The sequence below is a fragment of the Apostichopus japonicus genome, chromosome 2 (genome assembly GCF_037975245.1).
Source record: "Apostichopus japonicus isolate 1M-3 chromosome 2, ASM3797524v1, whole genome shotgun sequence".
Classification (NCBI taxonomy): Eukaryota; Metazoa; Echinodermata; class Holothuroidea; order Aspidochirotida; family Stichopodidae; genus Apostichopus; species Apostichopus japonicus.
Window position 1 is genome coordinate 31,514,993 of NC_092562.1, and position 17,274 is coordinate 31,532,266.

The 17,274-nt window shown below is 39.3% G+C and overlaps 1 protein-coding gene across 5 annotated transcripts; it reads left to right on the top strand.

Moving 5' to 3' along the window:
- The first annotated feature begins 1,256 nt into the window (after positions 1–1,256).
- LOC139956614 (uncharacterized) lies at positions 1,257–12,662 on the top strand. 5 transcript variants are annotated; one of them, XR_011789398.1, is made up of 10 exons: positions 1,267–1,934; positions 5,060–5,108; positions 5,881–5,966; positions 6,480–6,531; positions 7,237–7,292; positions 8,392–8,467; positions 9,150–9,290; positions 10,706–10,792; positions 11,163–11,275; positions 11,360–12,662. XR_011789398.1 is itself a non-coding variant. In XM_071955217.1 (9 exons), the coding sequence occupies exons 1-9, from the start codon at positions 1,676–1,678 to the stop codon at positions 11,188–11,190; spliced, it is 819 nt and encodes a 272-aa protein (XP_071811318.1). In that variant the 5' UTR covers positions 1,257–1,675; the 3' UTR covers positions 11,191–12,662. The 5 variants fall into 5 exon arrangements, 4 of the variants coding, with proteins under 4 accessions (XP_071811318.1, XP_071811319.1, XP_071811316.1 ...); XM_071955217.1 differs by having other exon boundaries at positions 1,257–1,934; positions 6,480–6,530; positions 7,251–7,292; positions 11,163–12,662; XM_071955218.1 differs by having other exon boundaries at positions 1,263–1,934; positions 6,483–6,530; positions 7,251–7,292; positions 11,163–12,662.
- The last annotated feature ends 4,612 nt before the right edge of the window (positions 12,663–17,274 follow it).

Sequence of the window (17,274 nt, forward strand, 5' to 3'; positions counted from 1 at the left end):
AATTGTTGGGTTTGTGTCTACTTTATACCAGTGCTGTGGCCGAGTTGATAAAGGCTCTGGCATTTGAAGCAATTTGAGGCTTAGTAATCGGGAGGTTCCGGGTTCGATACCCGGCAGAGTCATATATTGTAGTAAGGTGAGTTTTTTCATCCAAGAGCAATCTACGGTTTCCCATCTGCAAATGACTATCTAAATCGAAAATATTCAAAATTTGAGTTAAAATGTTGATTTGGAAGCCAGGCTCGACGTGTAAGTTGTATATGCCCTTGCGGGCTTCTCCCCACATTTGTGGTCGCTTAAGCGTCGTAAAAATAACTGCTGATTATTATGATTATTGGGCCTATTAAAGGTATATAGATAGCTGATTCGTCCATTCATATTGATCGCTAAGTATGTATCACAAATGTCCATGTTCTCTTGTTCGCCAATTTCGGTTGTCAGGATGTATAGGCTACCACACCATAATTCAACTAGTGTAGCCCTATACATCCGTACGTTGTAACTTGTTGAGGAAAGTCCCTTAAATGGACCCGGAGAGGGAAATGTTGTCAGTTATCACCATTATCTTTGCATGTTTGGTTGTTTACATACTGATGGTGTCAACTGAGGAGGACTGACAGTGATTCACTTCGTTTTAGAAACTTCTTGGTGAATATGAACTAACGATTCCACAACGAGATCTGGCGCATGTTTCTTCTAGGGCCTCCGTTTACCAAGAGCGCCATGCATTTCGTTACTCCGGCGTCCTCCGTTTACGTAGAGCGCCATCTATTACTAAGTACTCAAGCTTGCCTTGAAGGGGGCAGGGGAAACACAAAAGTGGGGTTTAGGATAAGTTTTTCCATCTTAAAATTTTGAGATATTATATTTTGAAATTTCTGACGTGTTATATAAATTTCGATATTCTATCTCTTAAGTTATTTTAGCTGCAGATCACAAGTTATGCATAGAACATAGAATTAGAATAACATTAACATGAGATAGTGATTTTTCTTTAAAGCTTCAAGGCATTGACGACTCACCCCAAACCGCGTGCCGCGCTCTGAAAAAATTAACTTTCCATTGCTTGCAAGTGAAGTTTTCTTCTTGTCGCTACAAAATGCAGACATAATGAAACGTGATACCTTGTTATCTTTTATCTAGACCTGAGATGTCCATCGTTGCTATGTACACTGTGTTGTTGGTATTGACCGTAACTGTATGTATTGACTGTACAATAGTGTCTAATTACCGACGGTAGCAAGCTGTGTGTGTATTTCTGGGATCGATGGTGTTGTCTAACACTTATGTTACACCTCATTTTAAACTAGGTCAGATTCCCGGCATGAGACGTTTCTTTGTGCGCGAGTCTTCACACCCTTTAATAAAAGGTGTGAAGACTCGCGCAAAAAGAAACGTCTAAAGCCGGTAATATGATCTAGTTTCGAAAAAGGTGTAACAGCACTGTTAGACACCACCATCATTCCCGTCTACACATACAGTCTATACAACAGTACTGGTTGCAGAACGCATAATAGTAGCACTGAAGTTCTGCATTGCCACTATACTTAGTACTAGACTACAGCGCGTCGTTATTTCGCAAACATACAGTAGTTCTACTGGACAAAATTGGCAGATACGCAGGAAACATATTCGTAGGCTCTTACAAATCACATTTCTGCACAACTTGGTTGACATGGCATCTGCTCCAGACTCAAGCTCACAAAGGAAGAGAAATGCAATAATTTGGAGAAGAAGGCAGATACCACTCGGAGAGGCATTTGATGATTGGAAGAGACTGAAACATGCAGGCGGCTGGACACACAACCAGCTAGCAAGGCACCTTCTCGATGTTCATGCTCGACACTGTGACGGTGTTTGTTCATCGAAAAGTGGCTTTCTGGCGAAGGCAACTACTTCTGCGGAAACATTATCAGACCCAACCACAAACGCAGGTGACCGAAAATTTCTTGATAAACTAGACAGAGTTTTAGCCTGGGCTCGATTATGTTTAGGTTACTGGCCTACAGTAGGCCTAACTAGTAACTGTTACTTGCCTAATATTACTCCTACTACTATAGTATTAGTATTTTTAGTATTACTATAAGCATGGACACTGCGAAGTTCGGACACCTAAGCCTTAAAGTACCCCAAAACTATAACTTACTTTTATTGACAAATATGTAAGTATTTTCTTGCACACGGGTGATTTTGGAGAAAAATAACTGTAGCTTCGTAGTTTTTCGTGAAATTGGCTCTTGCTGTAGTGTAGGTTGTCATGGTGAAATCGTGTATTTCTTAGGGGTGCCCGAACTTCGCAGTGTTCCGAACTTCGCAATAATGATTTTACTGTTACCATTGGAATTAAATACAAGAATGGTATTAGTATTATAACATTCGTAGGCTACTGGACCAGTTATGTGATAGAATTTAGCTTCGGCTATAGACCACGCAGGAAAACTAAAGTAAGTGCCAATCACTTTCCAATCTGACTCCCAGTGGGGACAAACTAAAACGAATGACAGCGAATGACCGAATGACAATTGACTTTGTACAGGGTTAATTATCACTTGCGAATGACATCGAATGACAGCGAATGACAACGAAGGACAACGAAGGACAGTGTTGAGTGGAGATAGAATGATTAAGGGAGTGGAGTTATTGGTTTTCTGCGCAAAAATGATTTGAGGAAAATCGCATGGTAATAGGGTTTTGGTGTAATTGACGGATAGAAACCACAGGAAAGATTTTGTTTGAGAATGCGCTTGAGTGCTGTGCTTTTTACCTCTGTAGATTTATATAGAAAGATAACTGAAGCCGTTTCAAGATTATAGTATTGTTAGTTTCTAACAATTAATATCGGAAAAATGACGTTAAATTTACTTTTTAAAATCAGACTTACAATTTCGCTTGCTATAAGGTACGTTTTTATCTTGTCCGTAGTTTACTAGATCTAGATACCCATGAAGTCTGAACTGTGATATCCAGTTGAAGCAAATGTCTGTGCTGTCATTACTGTCATTCGTTTTAGTTAACGCAATTTTTTAGTGTGTACAACATGTTGTCATTCGTTACGTGTAACGCAATTGTCATTCGTTTTAGTAACACCCTCCCAGTGGATGTAATGGTTATCAATCAAAGTGATAGTTTGTGGACCCGTTGTTTCCTCCCCTAGAAACATAACTTTCCTCCCTAAACTGTAAACCAGTTAGGCCCATTAACTGTTTCTTCATTTACTAGGATCTCATCCCACGTACATGCAGTAGCCTAGCCAAACGCTGAATTTCTGCAAGCATTGTTGTGGAGTGGCAAGTATGTAGATTACTGCCAAACCTGATTGTGTTGGTAGTTCATATCTAAATATCATTACAAAAATCAAGTTGTTGGTAATTTATAGCAAAATGCTTATGTGTTAGGGTCCACCACCTTCTGTTTCACCCTGTTTATGAAAGTTCAGGAAGTGTAATTGCCAGCATCAAAATGTCTATCAGAATAAAATACAGATTGAATGGTTGTCATGAAAAACTCAGTTTAGTGATATCTACCTATATAACTTGATATTTTTATCAAAATAAAACTGTTAGCAAACTGCTAGCAAACTATATTTTTATGATAGTATGGAATACAAACAAATATCTGGGATCACCCACATACAGTACAGACTTTTAATAAAATTTACAAAGATTGTTTACAACAATGCAAGAACACAGGTGTACATGCAGTGACTGCCTTCATTTGTTAACATAGTGTCATCAAAATAAAGTGAAACTGTTAGCAAACTGCTTATCGACTAGAGAGCCTGTCTAAGAGAATGTGTAAAAGTAAGTTGGCCTGACATTTCGATCCAAGCAGGATCTTCTTCAAAGGCTAAATGACAAGTAATAGTAACAGAAGGGACAAAAACACACACAGAATACAGACATAGTATCATGTTGGGGGACAATAGATATCTTGTTCGAATTATCAACAGCTACAAAAAGTGTAAATGTAAGTGGGTCTGACATTATAAAAAGTGATAAAGAAGAACAAATCCAGCCTCTTGATAAACATCTAGTTTAAAAGTAAGCTGTTATGTGGTAACACAGCAAGCTTTCATATAAACTTGATCCCAATCAGAACAAAGAAGACTGTATCAATAGGCTTAGCTGTGAACAGCATTGTCTCCTCTTTCTTGTATGAAAACAACAACTAGGTGGACTGAAAGAAACTCCATTACTAACAGGAAATAGAGAGATAAAGCTAAACTATGTAATACCATGGAGTTATCTGTTTATAGCTCCATGGTAATACCATGGAGCTAGCTGTTTATAGCTCCAAGGTAATACTATGGAGCTATAAACAGATAGCTCCATAGTATTACCATGGAGCTAGCTGTTTATAGCTCCATGGTAATACTATGGAGCTATCTGTTTATAGCTCCATGGAAATACTATGGAGCTATCTGTTTATAGCTCCATGGAAATACTATGGAGCTATCTGTTTATAGCTCCATGGTAATACTATGGAGTTATCTGTTTATAACTCCATGGTAATACTATGGAGCTAGCTGTTTATAGCTCCAAGGTAATACTATGGAGCTATAAACAGATAGCTCCATAGTATTACTATGGAGCTATCTGTTTATAGCTCATGACTATGGAGCTATCTGTTTATAGCTCCATGGAAATACTATGGAGCTATCTGTTTATAGCTCCATGGAAATACTATGGAGCTATCTGTTTATAGCTCCATGGTAATACTATGGAGCTATCTGTTTATAGCTCCATGGTAATACTATGGAGCTATCTGTTTATAGCTCAATTGTAATACATACAGCTGGTAGAGATGAGAACAAAAGTACACAATTGTCAAATGAATTAGAACTCACACACATGTATACCCTACTACTTTATATTGTAACAAATCTCCAATCTAAGACTCAAATTTCATAGGTATTTTGATTGATAGTTTCAAAAGATATTTGTGTCCATTCCAGCTATTCATGATTCCATACCTCAGAGCAACGGTTGATTCTGCACTTTTCTTCTCCGTACATTGCTATACATAATCCCTACAATCTTGTATATTTATTTTGGTACAGAGCCTCGTAGACAACCATTCTCTACTCCTGTTGAAGGTGACCATAAACAGTGAGTAATTTATTCCAACATTTTTTTTTTGGAGTTATATAAATTGAAGTGAAGCATAAAGCAAGTATCTGATAAATATGCGTAGGTCATTTGTAGATGAAAACTACAGTTATACATGGTGTCTGCTTAATTCCAGCATTTGAATAAGTTGTATATCCATGATTTTTCAATATAAAGTGGGGGTGCATATAAAGTGGGGGGTGCATATAAAGTGGGGGTGCATATAAAGTGGGGGTGCATATAAAGTGGGGGTGCATATAAAGTGGGGGTGCAACTCAATAGACATCCTGCTTGATGGGTCTTTTTGGTAATAAGAAGATGACTGTAATAGGAAATGGTGCTATCAAAAATATGTCGGGGTGGGGGTTACAATTGCCCATGAAATTGGAATTCAGGCAAGTGGGCACATGTGAAAGGTGGGAGAGAGTGGGTCTTGATACCTTCATCCTGGCCTGTTAAGTTTTGTTTTACGCCCCTCTGTTTTGCGTGTGAAAAGGTAAAATTCATACCCTTTATTTTGCCCCCCAAAAAATGCCTCTTTTTAACAACAAAAAACCCAGAAAGAAATGAAAATGAGGAATAGGAGGTTGGGAACGGGCTGAAATCCTGAAACCCCATCATGGAACTTGAAGCAATAGTTGGTCCTTGTTTTTCTTATTTCAAACAAAATATGGCCACTGCTCAAAATAAATAGTGAAATGCCATATTTGTATGCTAGAAAATTGCTCAGTTACAGTTTTATCAGTTGGTTAATAATGTATTATTATTTCAGTAAATTTCCAAGTGACGTCATCAGCAGCCTGGACAGTAGTGAGGAAGATGACAGCAATGATTTCACGGCCGGAGCATATTTATTAGGTAAATATATGAATGTTACCGATAATATTTAATAGGTAAATATATGAATGTTACAGAAAATATTTACTAGGTAGATATATGAATATTCCAGAAAATATTTAATAGGTAGATATATGAATGTTACGGAAAATATTTAATAGGTAGATATTTGAATGTAAATATTTTGCTTCAAAAGTTAGTCAAGGTCGAAACATGACGTTATTAAAAAACACATATTGCTGTCAGTGTACATCTGGGACATCACACCTGTTTGCTTCAAGTCTACTTACAGTAGGGATGTGAAAATGTCAATCATTGGTATATATCTTCAAGAACACCATAAATGGAGGAGTTTCCAAATTTGCCCAGGATGGTTACAATGTGTTCCTTCTTTGATCACTCAACAATTAAAATTTCTATCCTTTTTAATATCCCTCCCTCCTCCTCTGCTACTCATTAAATCAAAACCTCAACTGATGTTTTAGAAGTTTGTTTGTATTTGTGTAACGCATCCAAATTTGATTTTTGCACCAGTAGAAGAAGAATCAGTTCCTCCTATGATACTCAGAGTTCCCAGGAAGAGAGCGTAAGTACTGAGAAGCGTTTGCCAAAATAGTCAAAATAATATTGTAATGTGTTCAAACTATTAGAAAAGCCCTCCTAACATGTTCTAATTTGGCAAGATGCACATACTATGTCAGTCGTTTCATATGAAAAGTAAATTGAAACAATTTCAATTGTTTTTCTCTCAAACTAGTCAAATTGTATTTGATTTTATGGGGGTGGAATTGGGGGGGGGGGGGTGGTTGGATGTTTGCTTTGAATTGGGTTGACAACTAACCTTCTTCAACAAAACAAGCTACTGACTTTTTCTTTTCTTGGCATTTTGTGATATTCAAGTTCATGATTGGCTTTGCAAAAGACAAAAGAAATAGCATTGGGTCACTTGTCAGCTTGCAACCGGGATACTCTTGTCACCTGTTTGATTCAAGTTCACTTTTGGTTCATACTGAAACAATTTCATTCAATATCTCAAATGTAATACAAAGGAACTGAGTTCAAATTTTCACAAGGATGCCTAGATATCAGTCACAACCCCCCCTCCCGCCCCCCCTCCCCCCCTTATAAAAGAAGAAAATGCTGGAGTATCCTGTTAATTGAAAACAGTTTAATGATGTCCAATATATAAAGAACAAAACTTTAAAAGATTTGTATTGATTCATTGGAAAGGTTTACAAAATGATCTCCAAATGTTAGACAGCCATCACTGATCTTCTTCTTTCTCTTATAGGTCTGTCCCTGCCACTTTACCTGACGTTAGTACTACCTCACAAGATTTATCAAACGGTAAGGTCATCATGCTAGAACAATGCATCTCCTGCTAAAGTATGTAACTGCCATAGGGCTAGAATTGAGACATGATATGGGCAGGGCAACCTTCTCAGTGCAACAGAGACATGACTTTGGATTATCATTGAAGCGGCACGGCGCCAAAGCATCCTTTTAGTTTTCGAAAAGGCAATTGTTACAGACTTGGAGAAGAAATGTTTACAGAAATAAATGGAAAACAGAAAGATTCTAGCAGTCATTTGTTGAAACCATAAAATTGTGAAGTTTTGACAGCAGCATAGCTGTTTCCTGGCCCAGATATTGCTCAGGAAATGTTTTTGAGTCAAAGTTTAACTTTGATAATCAGGATCGAGATATAACTATGTTGACATTAACAGCAACTTGATTAAAGTAGCATGGCAGTTGCCTCGGTCACAGATGATTTGAAGGCATTTTTTCAACTAGCATGGACCCTCAGGTTGGTTATTGCGAGCCCTGCATTGCAGTCTTCTTGGAGAAGTAATGGAGAAGGGTTCAAGGTGAATTGTGGGCTAGAGTTATCAATAGGCTTGCGTGAAATGCTAATAACTTAGTGCAATTCCTGTTACAAAATCATTTCTGTACTAACATCTTTTGGAGGGTCAAAAGTCTTCGTTTAATCCATACACTAGGTTGAAAAAGTTAACTTGCAAGTGACGTTTTGTTTGTGTCGCTTCAAAATGCAGACAGTAATGAAACGTGATACCTTGTTATCTTTAGCTGGACCTGAGATGTCCATCGCTGTATCGTTTGTATACTGTGCTGTGGGTATTGACCGCAGCTGTATGTACTGACTATGTACCCTAGTGCCTAATTACCGAAGGCAGCAAGCTGTGTGTATTTTCTGGGATCGATGGTGGTGTTTAACACTTCTGTTACACCTCATCCGAAACTAGGTCACATAACCGGCATGAGGCGTTTCTTTGTGCGCGAGTCTTCACACCCTTTAAACTTTTTGATCTTCTGCCTAAAATATTTATATATAAGACTTTACTTACCTCTACACAAGATAACAAAGATGATTTGAATAAAGATCAAATTTTTTTTACCCACTTTGATTGACTTTTTCTTTACACAGGTAACAACCATAAAGCCAACACTGCCATGTCATTGGTTGTCATTCCTGGAAATATGAATATTCCAACAGAAGAATCGTAAGTATTCATTTAGTATATAATTTAATGTCTGTTAATGTAATTAACGTAGTGTAATTATAACCAAAGTTTTTAAATGTTATTGAAAGGTTAGTAAGACTGGATTAAGGAGCTGATCTCATCATCAGTGTTTGTTTTAAAAAGGAGTTTTGTTCTTATTTAACTTCTCTTAAGTTGTCATTGGCAGTAATCGCAGAAAGTCCTGAGTATGAGAACCTATCCCCAAGTACGTCTAGACGAAGTAGGTTGACTATGAGCCAGGATTTTGAAGGGGAGGGGTGTAGCACTGGGGTCTTGAAGGGGTCTCATGTAGGAGGGTCTGTTGGTCCTCCCTCAGAAACATATTTAAATATTAGATGTGATGATGTGGTGCATTCTTAGGCATATATTGGCTATAAATTAGGTATACAATTTTAGGTCTACACACAAGTTTGTGCTTCTAATACTTTCAATACTTTGTGTGTGTTTAAGCACCCCCCTCCCCCCCATATCCCTCCCCTGGATCCACCCCTAGGTATGGGATTTTCAAACTAAACAGCATTTAAAATTGATCAGAATCAACTCTGAAAGCAGCTTCATATAATCTTCCATTCAGTCCATTTTTTGCCTATGACCTCCTTTCTTTTCCATCTTTTGTGTTTTCTCATCAAAGAAATGTCTTTATCGCTTACATCTCCTCCAGATTTAACAGCACTGGGAAGATCAAAGAGAATGTTGTCAGTCTCCCCGGTGATGTGGAGTCCGTTAGCAACAGACTGGAAGATAGCGAGAAACCAGAAGAAACAGCTGCTGAAGACAATCCCTCAAAGGCCAAATATGTCAGGTTTGTAATACAAGAGAATGACTGTTAGTACCAGAAGTAAAATGGAATAAAGACACATTTATGTAAATTAAGATACCCCTGAATACATAAAATGATAAAATTGGTGTCACCCTGTGTCACCTAACCCAAACACCTCTCCTACAGTGTAAATTTTGGTCATTGTTATTGTTTTGGGACAACCAAAATGTAAGGCCTGATTGTCCTGGGGAGTGGGGGAAACCCAAAATATTATTTACAAATTGCCCGGGAAGTTATTGGGCAGGAGTAATTTTTGCCGTGGCGATAAATTCTTGACCAGGCAAGAAGAATAAAGTGATCGTGTTATAAGAATGATTCAACATATCATTCACTCACCAGGTATCCACGGTTTTCGCTATTTACCGGCTTAATGCAATTTGATGTCACTGTTTGGCAGTAGACAGAAACATGGCACAGGCATCTCTCTGCCAGTAGGCATGAGGAACATAACCACAATTGCCATGTTTTTGGTACCTAAAACAAAAGCCAAGTATTATTGTTTATTATCAGAGAATATTTTGGGGCTGCTTTCAAAACCCTGTACAGTATCTGATGTGTGTTGTCAGTCAGAGGAAGGACAGTGAGAACTTTACTTTAGCCAGTAGATTCTTTAAGTACTTGTATTTGTTAGCAAGTGGCAGAAAAATTATGACATTCTAAGCCACTGCTCACTAATGCATGCAGAAAATATTATTACCCTGTCTCATGTTATACCCTCATAACATCCCATTCCATCCCATTCTCCTGTATCCTCCCCTCCCGGCGCCCTCCCCTCCTGGCACCCTTTGCCCTCCTTATGTACCCTGCTGACTCCTGAACAAAGTTGAGTCCAAAATGTTCTGTTTATTGACTGCAGCTCAAAAAAGTCCTCCAAAAGATACAAGTGTCATAGACAATTCTTCTTAAAATAGGAAAATAAGACTTATACTAAATATACATCTAAACTATCCATATTTTGAACCAACAAAACCAAACAGAATGGATACAGGAGAGATACATCAGCTTTAATAACAAACTAGGAAATCTCCGTTGGGGTTTTTCAGAGAAAGACAACAGCATATTTGTGAAATGTTGACGGCATTGTGCTACCTTGCTTCCTTCCGTGAAATACCTTTATGATAAATCCACATCCCCACCCAGTTCCTCTGCCCCCCCCCATCCCCCCCAAAAAAAAAAAACATACTGTAATCTGTGGCAATGCTATGAACAATTCTATATCATGTTTAACGTGTAAAAAAATGTTTATCAAGTTATTTTTGACAGTTTCTGAGTTGTTATGCATTGGGTTAATGGTATGAAACATTTATCAAAGGTTTATTCAATAAACTGGTGTTTCGATACCTCAGAGGTTCATTATAATTTATAAATCAGGTATGTTTGTCTGCTTTTACATCCAGAGTTGCTATAAAGGAGGAACCAGATGATGAGGAGGCCGTTGTGATTATTGTCGGAACCCCAGGAGATGGAGATGGAGAGGATGAGGGGTGAGCTGTTAGAGAGGAGTTCAGTTCAAGAACAACTTAGGATTATTGTTATCGTTACATTTACTTCTTGCAACACTAGTGGATCTTCAGAAAACGATCAAACCGATAGTTTGACTGTTTTCTCATATAAATTTTAGAAATCGTCTTGAAAGTTGCTCAGTCTCAATTGTTGTAGCAAGGCAAAGGCCGGTGGGGTGTGTAGAGGGTTGGGGGAGGGATCTTTTCTCTTACTTTCTGACTTGTATGTGAAATGGTATAGAATGGTACAGAAGTATAAATATAAATCTATTATTGTGATTGTTTCTCTTCTGAGAACAATGAGCCTCATATAATATGACCACTTACTCTTTATGTTCCATTATCTCTCCAGATTCGAGGCTCCGATGCAACCCACGTGATGTAATCTCTCGTCTAAACCTGCATCAGTCAGTGACTGCCATAGCATAGAGACTGCATCTCACATCATTACGGTTTGGGTGACGGGTGCCACCGGAGATCTTCCACGTAGCGTCAGTGACTGCCATAGCATATAGACTGCATCTCACATCATTACGGTTTGGGTGACAGGTGCCACCGGAGATCTTCCACGTAGCGTCATTGACAAGATTGTATTGTCTTCAGAGTGGACAATGAGTTGCAAAAATCCCCGCAGTTAGAACAGAACTCTCGGGAGCAAATGATTTTCTCTGATGCGAGCAAAGTGTTCCAAGGATAGCTCTTTGTGTGTTCTTTACGAGAGATAACACTTATATAGCCTTGCAGGGTCGATCGTATCGAAGTAGTTACTAAACATAGTCTGTATTCCCAATGATAATAATTTAACATAGAAAAGTTATAAAACTTTCACCGAAAGATGTTGCAAAATTAGATCTATCTGGGGAAAGATATCAATTTCGGGTTGACCTTACAATCGGGAAGGTTTTGTGACTTTGGACACAACACTTATATTGATATGATGTTGAAATTTAAACAGTGGTATCACTAGTGTCAGTTCATGATGTTTTCTGTAAAACTTTTTAATGTTTGAGAAAGGAGTAGAGGGAAATTAAGCAATAAACATTTGGAGGCTCGTCCATTAAAGTGACTGAACGACTTAGTCTACACATGGTTTAAAGATGTGCTGATTTTGTATATGTGTGAGATGTTGAAGTTTTGCTGCAGGCCCTGAACGACTCTCATATGTCTTATTTCCTGTGCTGTACCCTCAAAACCACAAATGTTATTTGATCTTTGAAAAAGTTTGCACATTCCCGTTGTCATCAAATACGAGATTCCTCATCACTTTGACAAATGTTTCTTCAGTAAAGAATTGGTATTTATTTCTTCGTTACGGACTGGAAAATCATGGTTAGCATATGTCAATGTGTATTAGAGTCTTCAGATGGGTGTAGGGGGGGTGTAGGATTTTATGAAGGAGGAGGTGTGGTCACGAAAGTCATTGAAGCGGACCGCCATGTCTGGGGTCTGGTACTGCCTCCCCTGGAAAACAGAAACAGAAACTTTTGATGTAACAGGTACTTTCGTTGCTGATACTTTACACTTTTTGTATGGGGTAGAAAAGGCTTGTACACCCCTTGAATCCTTGTGGGGAGGGGGGGTGGGGGTGATGTGAGTAGATGATGTGTCTACATTCTGTAGGTTTCATAGAGTTTATAATATACTGATATCCATGATCTCATCTATCTACTCAGAAGTTTAAATAGGGAAACAGGGTCCTGTGCTACCTTGCCATTTACTTTCCAAACTCATTTGCTGAATACTAAATGAGGAATATTCCTTTTATATTTATATTTCTCTCCTGTCTTTTGTTTTTATTTTCATCTTCTGTGGTTTCATATAAAAACAGCGATCATCAACCTTGAAAACATGATCGGTTTCATAACGTTCCGTTTTCTCTAGTGTTCATCGAAAGTGAAAATTTGCAGAAAGAAGAAGTCAAATCTTGGATTGATCATCAAATAAGTTTATAAACCAAATTCCCAACGATTTTTTGATTTTGAGAGATGGCCATGCAGAGTAGGGCGATACATTCAGACCGCCTTAGTTGTGTTTGTCAACATTGTCATTCATCTTGAGACACAGATTAGGTACAGCTTCAATATTTTCCCCGAATGATTAAGGTAGGGGCCTGAACTTTTGTGGAAGGGCCCATAGGCCAATGAAGGATCTTTTAAAGGCGGGGACTGCCGTGGGTCGATAAAGGTGACTCTTACGCAGTGGGGTGGTCTAGGGGTCACCCCCCCCCCCAGAAATTGAATGCTACAGGGCGCGTTTTGAGGCATCTTTAGATTATAATTTAGGTCTATCTAAGTGGGTGTAACTGCAAGTGTATGTTTACAAATACACTCCAAAATTCCCAACTGATTTAGATAGAAATATGAATCTTTATGGGAGGGGCCAGATACGAATGAACGATCTTATAGAAAAGGGTGGTGCCATTGGGTCATTGAAACATAGAGGTAGAAGGCATAGAGGTAGAATGATGTATTCTGCGGCATATTTAGACCAATATGGATTTAACGCAACATTTTGCTAATTAATATACTTGTGAGGTTGAGAAAAAAGGGATTGGGGAGGCGGTATACACTCGTAGTATCGGTCCAATTCTTCCCGGATAAATGCAAAAATCCCCCGACCCGACCATCTTCCCCCCGCATGATAATCGGAGGGGTGACATGAGGTGGGGGGCTGACGCCCTTTAGCACACCACTGCGTAGCTTACACTCAGTAGCAGTGGAGTCTCAAAGGGGTGGCCTGGAGGGGGGGGGGCACGTGCCTTCCCAGATGCGATTTGGAGCGTTATAAAAAATACTCAAAACTTTCTTAAATAGGACAAAACGTAATATGTTCATCTGTAAAACTTCTTTCCACCGACCATCACAATAACCAGTTGTTTCTCACAGAGGTCACAGAACCGCTAGTGCTTACTTCACTACTACCCGGCATGAATCTAAATCTCATATTTTCAACACTCGTATGTTAAACGTTATCAAAGTAAAAGGGGTTATTTCCATTTTTGTATAACATTTTTTTATCCGCCTCAATTAATAACCTAAACATCGCACAGACTGAGCCCGAAAATTCTTAAATGAAAGTTACTTCAAGTCGCAAAATATAGCACCAGCTTGCATCTAAGGACCATTAATCAATCAAAAATTACCCTCTCCCTTAGACTCCTCCCCCAGGACTGCATTCATAAATAAACAATGTGCCACTCTATATAAGTACTCTGCGGCAGCCCCCACCCCTCCCCCACCCCCCCATATTGAATTGTCTGGCGACGCCACTGCTCAGTAGGGTCAGTATATTCCATTGTGCTCCGGCCCTATGGAAAGCCATTTTAACATTCAATCGGGAATTCGAGATATATGAAATTCTATTTCAGATATCTGCTATTGAATTCGAGATATCTGCTATTGAATTCGAGATATCTGAAATTGAATTTGAGATATCTGCATTCTATTTAAGATATCTGAAATAGAATTGCAGATATCTTGAATTCAATTTCAGATATCTCGAATTCAATTCAGATATCTCGAATTCAATTTCAGATATCTGAAATTCTCTGGTATTTCGAGATATCTAAAATTGATTTTAAGATATCGGCAATTATTTGTAGATATCTTAAATAAATTGGTGATATCTGTAATTTAATTTGAGATATCTGAAATTATTTCGAGATATCTGAAATTCCTTATTAAATGTTAAAACGGCTCTCCATACGGCCCGACCTACACCAGGGGCGTATCCAGGGGGGGCGCAACAGGCGCGCGCCCCCCCTATTGGCCGTCACCAAAAAAAAAAAAGTTTAGCCAAAAAAAAAAAACAAAAAAAAAATTGATGACGACCTTTATGTGAGATGTCGGTGATCGCTCAACCCCCCCCCCCCCCTCCCGTATGCTTTATTTTTTGTTTGCCAAAAAAAGGTTCTGGCGAAGTTCGGCGGCATAATAGTTTTAGAAACATAGATGGTAATTGTGTTTGTATTATCACTATAAACACTAAATGACATGCCAGCCATACTAAATTGTGCATTTTGTGTCCATATTTACTGGAAATGTTGCTTATTATTAAGGTCGAAAAATGGATCACATATGGCCATGGGCGGCGATCCTGGGTGGAGGGGGGATATATCCCCCCATGAAAATGGGTGGAGGGGATGTAATGCACCATATCCCCCCCCCCCACCAAATGCCAGGGATAAGAATATTTTCATGCCTACATTTATGCATCTTCGTTAATATACGGCTCTTTTTTAGCTTCATTTCTCGCCTACCATAAACGCAGTGCGATCTTTTCAAATAAAGCGTCTTTATAAAGCAAAAATAGTTGACTGTGCTTCATTGGCCCTATAACAACAAAATGTATTATTGCGCCCACGGTATTGATATAGTACATATATGCACCCTCATAGTATTCATATAGGCCCTATAGTAGGCCTACACACGTACATGTTCCCTCGAACAGCTGAGAATCTCATGTAACCAGGGTAATGCTTAATACACGTTTCACCTGGATGCCCTAGCAATCGGTACCTAGGAATGTAACTATGTGCAATTGTGTATTGCATGTGTATAGGCCTATAATAGCCTGCATGAGGCCATTTTCTTCATCGAATAATATAACAGAGCTCTCGAACATTCTAACGTTGCGCCTGAAACAAGATTGACAGGGGCAATTTTCCCAAAATAACACCCGAAATTTACAAAAAAAAGTATTTTGGATCCTGATTATGAGATATTTCGGACATGACATCCCTATTTTAAAGTTGGGTATATGCCGCTTGGAAACCTCGGCAAGTGCCGTTTCCGGCCATCTAGAGGGTTTGTTAATCCCAAAATTTTCTTGTACGCTTCGCGCCAACCCATGGTGGCGCTACGCTTAGATAGTCAACAAGGTCATATCCCCCCCCCCCCCCACTCGGAAGTACGGATCGCCGCCCATGCATGTGACACCATTTTGCATTTCAGCCCTTCTTTGAAAGCAAAAATTGTACACCCCTCCCCTTAGACCCATCCCCCAGGACGGCGATCATTCATGCCTGGCGCCCCCCCCTATTGGAAAATCCTGGATACGCCCCTGTACACCGTGTGGAGAGTATTACTATGTCTGCCATGGGGTTGATAAAACATTAATATGCCTAATATGCTAAATTAATCCTCGTTAATTTCACACCTGTGAACAGGTTGCATATCCAGTCTGTCAAGCAATGCGAATACCTAATCGTCCGACCACATATTTCGCTCAGTCTCCTTCTGCGACATATTGTACAGGAAAATATCGATAATAATAATAATAATAATAATAATGGGCTTTGCCATCTGTACGTCGTCATGAAAGCAGCTCAAACTTTATACTTCATGTATGCGGATATACGAGTATGGTAGGCCATACGGGGAAAATGCTGATTTAAAATCCGTACGAATAAAAGCCGAACCGGTGTCAGGTGTGTATCCAGGGGGCGCGCCCCCCAGGTAATAAAAAGATGATACAAGGAAAAAGGAGGGGGAAAGAGGAGGAGAGGAAGGAAGGGGATAGAAAAGGGAGAAAGGGGGAAAGGAGGGAGTAGAAGAAAAACAACAAGACACCGGGAAGAGAAAGAGGAACAGTGACATCATTACAGCGTTGATCCCTATTATATACACAGGGTAGCCAGTGACGGATCGAGAATTTCGGAAGGGCGTGCGCCACACCTTACACCGACAACTCCATTTTTTACGTTTCAATTTTTCCTCTCTCACTGATGAATATATATATATATATATATATATATATATATATATACTATGGTCTATCATAACGCTTTTGCGTATTGTACAATTGTGCTATGAAACCAACTGTGGCTGGTCTCGAACTCGACCGAGTCGTCGGGGAACATTACTCATTTCGGTATTCGACCAGAATCTATATGCGAACTGCACTAGACCTATGTCCTTAGGATTTGATGCAACACAGAGATAAAATGTTATACACTCCGACCACCTGAATGCTAATTGTTACCCAGACCTAGTACCGTAACTCGTACAATGATTGGAGAACTGAGCACATCTCCTGTGAATATCATGTAGTGGATCCAAGGGCGTACCATGGGGGGGGGGGGGGCGGACGCACCCATCACTTCATCATCTGCATGAAAACGTGCGCCACACAACCCTACGCCTCACACCCCTCTAATCGCTTCACGATGAGTTACGAAACTTAATTAATGACCTCGCCCGTAGTACCAGTCCAAGACCTATAGAAAATCCGGCAACACACCACTTAATCGATAACAAGTGATCGGGTTGTGTATGAGTGTATGGCGGGCTATCAGTCTCATTCATGGGGAATCGACTTATACCGATTTAAATCGACGTATATACCAATTTCTTTCGACTTATACCGTACCAGTTTCCAGCAGCTTACATTGACTTATACCGATTTAAATCGACATATACCGTAAAAAGGGGTAACTTTGGCAGGTTTTAGGCTTATTTGTCGAA

Bases quoted from the DNA above. Each gene is read 5' to 3' on its own strand.
- LOC139956614 (XM_071955215.1), top strand. From the start codon at position 1,676: ATGGCATCTGCTCCAGACTCAAGCTCACAAAGGAAGAGAAATGCAATA. The intron at 6,532-7,236 runs GTAAGTACTGAG...TTTCTCTTATAG, and splicing joins AGAGTTCCCAGGAAGAGAGC to GTCTGTCCCTGCCACTTTAC. The intron at 10,793-11,162 runs GTGAGCTGTTAG...TTATCTCTCCAG, and splicing joins GGAGATGGAGAGGATGAGGG to ATTCGAGGCTCCGATGCAAC.